At 38.9% G+C, this 6,405-nt stretch overlaps 1 protein-coding gene across 1 annotated transcript in view; it reads right to left on the bottom strand.

The window, feature by feature from the left end:
- Positions 1 to 2,364: 2,364 nt before the first annotated feature.
- The window catches only part of SLC25A12 (solute carrier family 25 member 12), a 45,852-nt gene continuing 41,811 nt past the window's right edge, over positions 2,365 to 6,405 (bottom strand). The window contains exons 15-18 of the mRNA XM_088519435.1: positions 5,713 to 5,851; positions 3,392 to 3,550; positions 3,136 to 3,226; positions 2,365 to 2,573 (exon numbers count right to left, since the gene is read on the bottom strand). Coding sequence (XP_088375561.1) covers positions 2,387 to 2,573; positions 3,136 to 3,226; positions 3,392 to 3,550; positions 5,713 to 5,851 — 576 coding nt within the window. The 3' untranslated portion in view covers positions 2,365 to 2,386. The remainder of the gene's footprint in view (positions 2,574 to 3,135; positions 3,227 to 3,391; positions 3,551 to 5,712; positions 5,852 to 6,405) is intronic.

Below are 6,405 nucleotides of genomic sequence, written 5' to 3'. Positions count from 1 at the left end.
AAACAGGTTTATATTGCTGCTTAATTGTCACCATGGCTAGAAATGTTTTTTCTGTTTTTTTTTTCCCTTTTTTTGTCTCTGTTACAAGTCATCCGTCTGGACAGCGGCTGCAGTAATAGCATTCCTGTCTTCAAGAGGTTCTCTTTTTCAGTGGGTTTGGAAGGGAAAGGTCTTCAGGTTTCCATCAGTGTTGCCTTATCAAAAGTCCCTCCTCTATTTTTTCAATCCCAAGTCGTGCTGTTCAGTTTGACATTTGCTTGTATGATTTCCTCAACCTTACGCCAGCAGCTGGAATGTTGGAAAACATGTGAGCTATATACAGAAGAGGCAGATCATGTGCTGATTCTACCCTTTAGGCACAGGAATCCTTAATGAACAGAATGTTCTGTTATCTTGCTGGGATTTTTTGGTTATTTCATAATACCCTTTAGACTTATATTTTCAGAAATCAGTTGGTAAGACCTTTTGCTGGAAATAAACTCATAGATCATATCCAAGATGAGGCTTAAGCTGTTTTAGCCTTTTGTAAACTTCATGAAAACTCTTTTAATTCTCCCTTGTCCTCCTTCCTTGCAGGTACGTAGGCACAGGTTAAAATGTGAAAATTTTATCTACAAATTTAAAGAGAGACCAGTAGGGATGCTGGATAAGGTAAATGACCATCCCAGGAGCCACGCAATCAAATGGCCACTCTGGAGCAGTAAGAAATAGAAATATTGCCTCCCTTTGTAAAAGGTCCTAAAGCCTTGACCAAGTCTGTCACAGCTGACTAGGATTAAAGGCCAGTGGATACTCGGTGGCATTTCAGTATTTCTTTAGAAGAGAGCAGACCCAGTAAGCAGCTCTGGGAGTGATTGTTCCTGGGAAGCCTGGATCTAGGCAAAGCGGGTAAAACAGGTAATTCTTTCAACAGAAAGGAATAAGGACAGGAAGCCTTTTAATGGAGTTAGGTGCATGTACCAGAGTTGTGAGCGAAGGCCTGAGTTTACTGTACTGTCATCTCCAGATCGTTAACTACTGTGCAGCAGCAAAAGGTTCTTCATGGTGCCTGAGGGCAGAGCTGGAGAAAGCCTGCATTGCATTTGTCTTGGTCACTATTTCAAAACCCTGTTTTTTGTTTTTTGTTTGTTTGTTTGTTTGTTTTTGTTTTTTGTTTTTAACTACCTGGAACATCATGTTGACTTGCTGTCCTGAGCAGAAAACAGCTGCAAAACTCTTTACACTGCTGAGGTTCATTGAGGTCCACCGTGTGTAATCCTGAAAGGAAGGCTTCTCTCACTTCAGTAAGCAAGGCTGGAAGCCCCCTCCCCTTTCTGGCTGCACAGCTATTCTGACTTCCTCTTGCTAGACGACTAGAAATGGAGATGTCTCTTTCCCCTGGCCTACTGGCTTGAATAACTACACCAAATAAACAGAGAAAATGTCTGCCAAAACTTAAATAAGCCTTTCTCTTCCCTCTCTACTTAGCACTAGCTTATACGACTCAACTGGAATTTGTGTTGGAATTATATTTTTGTAATTCCTTATTTTCCTTACATGGATCCCTGTGTATTAGTTTCCTCATCACTTAGTTCTCCTCTGTCTCAAGACCAGAACCAGCTAGAAGTATTATCCTATTAGAGGTCATTTTACCACAGTTAGAGAGGCAGGATCTTTTCCTTGGTCAGGCAGGAGATCAGATGCATCTCCAGGCAGATCTCCAGCACCAGCAAGGCTTGTCCACTCTTGTTCACCTAGGTTCCATCTGCTCTTCACAAGTCTTCCTGATTTTAATTTATATACCTTTGCTGTAAGTAGCTAAGAGGGGAATGAATTCCTTCAAAGGCTACATACTGTATGATACATACCTTAGAGGGCTGGATCTAATTTTAACATTTAATCTATGATCCTTAATCTGTGGGGAGAAAAAAAATCATGTTGGACAACTTTTCTATAAATACAAAAAAGTGAATCGACTTAAATGTTTTTAAATATTTTATTGTCGTGGTTCTTAACCAAATGCCTTCAAAACATTCTGTACATTTTAAACTATTTAGAACTGCAACACCCCTTATATAAATGTATGGGGATAGATGCTGTGATGTCTCTGTACAGAGATGTACACTATGTACAGTTACATTAAAAGCAGGCTCTGCAAGGCAAAGTCTAGGCAACAGGTGCCACTGGTTTCAAACAAGGTATGGAACCAAAGCAGCAGTTTCTTCTGTGTAAATGTCTAGTTTATAAACAAATAAATGTACGTCTCTGCACTAGTATTGGAAAGGAGTAACTTGATTTGCAAGCTCAGGTCAGCTCCATCACCACACAGCTGCCTGCACAACCACCGTCCTACACTTGTGACTCTTCCACTGCATCGCTTTGTTAAACGCAACCTTCTCTTCAGGCTTCAGGTGCTAGTTTTTGGTTGAGCTGACACAACAGTAGGCCGGAATTTTGGAAGATACAAACCAAATTTATTTTCTATACCAGCAAAGGTAGCTGTAGCAAGTCTGTATCCACCTATGTGCTCAGGGTTAACAGGAGGAAGATCTGAAATGCGAGTTTTTGGGGGAGGTTCTGATCCAGAAGGTTTCCTGTTCGAAGAAATAAGAGCAAACACCTTTCTTTTATTTAAAGTATTTTTAAGCCTAAATAACATTACAAAATCCAAAGTAGGTTGCTTGCTTAAAGCTTTGGACTGAGTATGCAAGATCATTAAAACCAACTGTAAGTCATTCCTGTCATCAAGTAAGGTTGGTTAAAAGCGTGTGCTACTTACCTGGAAATGGAGGCCTAAGCAGAAATTACACTTTTACGGATAGGTTTGTAGATTATTTTAAAGTACCCTAAACTCATTTTTTCCCTAGACTCCAGTAAAACAGATGAGAAGCACAATAGACCCCGCAACCCTGAAAACTCAAATGTTATGTTGTTTATTCAAAAATAAAAACCACTTAGTTCTTACTGATAAAGAGGGAGTATACAAGTAAGTTTTCTGTTATTAGTGATGGGGGGAATGTTTTTTTACATGGTATAATATCATTTTAAGTACCACTGCTCGGGGCCACCGCATTTAAATGGCCCATGCATGATAAAAACAAGATTCTTGTACATGAAAGATTTGCATGCAAGGTAAAGATCAAATATTTGACTTACAGTCCTCCAAAATCAACATAAAACCATCTCTGCAGAAGTTCGTAGGTGACCAAAGTAACACCGAATTGGGGTGAAGATCTGAACACACGAGCTGTTAAATATGACAAGTCATGTCACAAACACAAGAGAGTTTCTCAGGCAAAACTAAACATTAAAACAAAATACTAAGTTTTCAGAACCAGACCTTATAGATATTCCTTTAATTTGCGTCTTTAGCAAAGCAAGCATTAATTCGTATTTCGAGCGCGTTTCTCACCTGCAGCTCCCTTCCAAAAGGCAGAAGGGCCTTCCTCCCGCAGAATCTTTCCGAAACAGTCAATAACTCCAGTGTATGTTGTCTGACCGGCACGAGCTGCCACTTGCAGTCTTGTCTTGATGACATCAGCAGGGGTTACCAGCGAAGCAGCAGGCACCCCTTTTTAGAAGAAAACCACATTTAATTTGCACGAAGAATCTTATAAAAGATGAAACACTTCTAACTGAAAAAATAAAATTGCAAACTTCAATCTTTTTAAAAAGAATTAGAGATTGCTAAGAACACAAGTTCTTATACTTGACATTAATATAAGCTGTTCTTAATATAATCCTTTTGAGTTTCTTCTAGATTTAAAGGCTATAGTTGATGGTAAGGGAAATAATAAACCCTCTTACCAGAATCATTCTCTCAACATCAGCAAGACAGTGGTGTGTCATTAACAATAATTTTGAATATGAAAAACAGCCATATAGATATCAGTCTTAGCACACAAATAGCCTCACAGAAGTCAGTGGTACAAACTTACTGTATGAATAGCCTACAAAGTATTATAGATTTTAAAAAACTACCCATGATTGATTTTGGAACCTGAGAACCTTTGTAGGAGAACAGATACCTTTAAAAGGCAAGACAAAAAAAGATACTAGCAGTGTTTTACAAGTCTGCTTAACACCAATGAGGTGATGTTAGACAACTGTGAAAGAACAAAGCTGCACTTGCAGGACCCACTCTCAGCCTTCTGTTCAAAGAACTGGGGAAAGTTTTTAAAAACATACTCCACAGCTTATTGCTGTGGGTGTTATCTGAGCTACTTCTGAATATTTACAGGCTCCAGCTGTAAAAATTTCAACCTCTTAGAGAAACCATGATCTGACTTAGACTTTCATAATTAATTTAGAATTTTGGTAACTTTTGATTAATGTTGACTGAAAAGTTTAAAAAGCCAGTGATTTGCATAGGTAATCACAAACTCCCACAAGTGCTGCTGATCAATTCAGAAGGTTTTCAGGGAGAACAGGAGCGATGCAGTTAACCGTACAAACCACGCACTAATTGCAACCCGATGCAGGCAGATCCGGCCGTACTGTGTTCTTGCCTGGCACGCCCCTGCTGGGCATCATAGCGGGAAGAGACTAAGCAATCAGGAATTTGAAATTTGCAGTTTAGCAAGGCAAATGCCTGTACAAAGCATAAAACTGGGCCTGGGAGACACTTTTAATGGGGTTCCTCACATAGTATCTGGATGACTCTGAAAAACTAATCAAAGAAATTTTAAAAAGCTGTGAAGCTTGCAGACCAAAAAAATAAAAACAGTGAGACCCAAGTCAAACAATATTTATATTGTTTGTATATGTATGTTGGTGAGTACAGTGAGATAAATTCTTTCCCATTCCCAGCAGATTTATATTACTTGAGACTATACAGAGCTACAAATCTGTTCTTCATTTCCTAGTTGGTTTCTCCCTTTCCCTGTGACACAAGGAAATTATCCAAGTGGCAAAGAGCAAACCAGCTCTGCTGCAAGCCCAAGATGGGATACTCTTTTTACATACGGAATGCTCATGATTTGCAGATATATTGTGACTCCTTGCAACTCTAAGTAGGACCATTTAGCCCGGCGGTCTAGCCAAACCTCACAGATGCCAGTGCCAACTGGTTCAGGATCGAGAGGTTTCAGCTGTTATTTAATCACAGTGAACTTATGCTCAGCAGCGCAGGATGTGGTCATCTCAACTCACAATTTTAGATATCCATCACTACACTTCCTACCACTTACTTCTCAGTAAAAAGAACTTTTTATCACAGCTATCTATCCTGTTTATATTAAGCATTTTTGAGAAGTCTTCAAAATATTCTATATTTTACAGCACAATATTTTAACCTTAGCTTCTTTATAAACTAATGCTCTATTTTTGGTGGTTACTTTTAAAGGTAACTTAAGTTTCTCCTCAGTTATTCAGGAACCCTAAACTAGGTAAGTCATTTTCTTCTTAGCTCTTATCATAGCTCATTTTACGTTCATCAAAGATTCAAATTAGCCTTCAAGTCAGAGAGCAGAGTAACAAGTAAAACCCCATCGAGACAGACAGATCAAATTTGACTACAAGTTGCTGAGCTGCATTACGCTGTTTATCCACATTATGCAAATGTAATTAGCTCTCATCAAAATTACATCGCCTCCTGTAAGGATAACAGTGATCAAATTTAGATTAAATCAGATACAATGGTACAGTACCCTTCCTATATATGAGGCTACCAAATGAATATTAAATATTACTAAAAGAAAAAAATTGCTTTGAGAAAACATTCTGCAAAATTACCTGCAATGGCACCAGCTGTAAGGAGATTAAGCCCTCCCACATGGCCATTTTCATCAGCAAGCATCAGTTTACTGTGAGCATAAACAGGAAAGTAGATTGCAGAAAAGGGAATGTCTCTGAGGAAACATGCTTTGGCACCCTGTCACACAGAAAAGAGACATAATACAAATAAATGATGTAAATAAGGTTAAAATTGATATCCAGCAAGCCTCCTAAGCTCACAAAATACCGACTCTCTTGATCTGCTGGATAAATAGCACAGAAAATAAAATCTGTTCTAGGAAACAGAAGATGCAAAATTGAACCTTGAAGAAAATAAAGCACATCCAATGTAACAGTTTCAAGAATACGAAAGATTCACAGTTCATTTCAATGTTCGGTAAGCAGCTCCTGACATCAACTCTGACACTGGTACCTAGAATAAATATATATATTTTTTAAAACATGGCAAGTCCAAATGTGACTTGCAGAAAACAGCCAAAGGCACAAGTCTGTCCTTACATCTTGCCGACAAGAACCTGCAGAAGCAGCAAGACAGCAAGTCCTTGCACTCCAAAGAAAGAAGCATAGAGACAAAACCAGAGGCCTAGGACAAAACCACCAGTGGTAGCTCTTGGCCAACACCTGGCACTGAAGTGCTCCCCAACAGAAGTGCACACGCTATAAAATGCGTTGAAGCACTCTTAAGAAAAC

This window comes from Tinamus guttatus, unplaced genomic scaffold (assembly GCF_059628265.1).
Source record: "Tinamus guttatus ecotype Peru unplaced genomic scaffold, ASM5962826v1 Tinamus_guttatus_pri_ptg000060l, whole genome shotgun sequence".
In the NCBI taxonomy this organism is placed as follows: Eukaryota; Metazoa; Chordata; class Aves; order Tinamiformes; family Tinamidae; genus Tinamus; species Tinamus guttatus.
The sequence above is the reverse complement of the archived record's forward strand: the minus strand, read 5'-3'. Positions and strand labels throughout refer to the sequence as shown.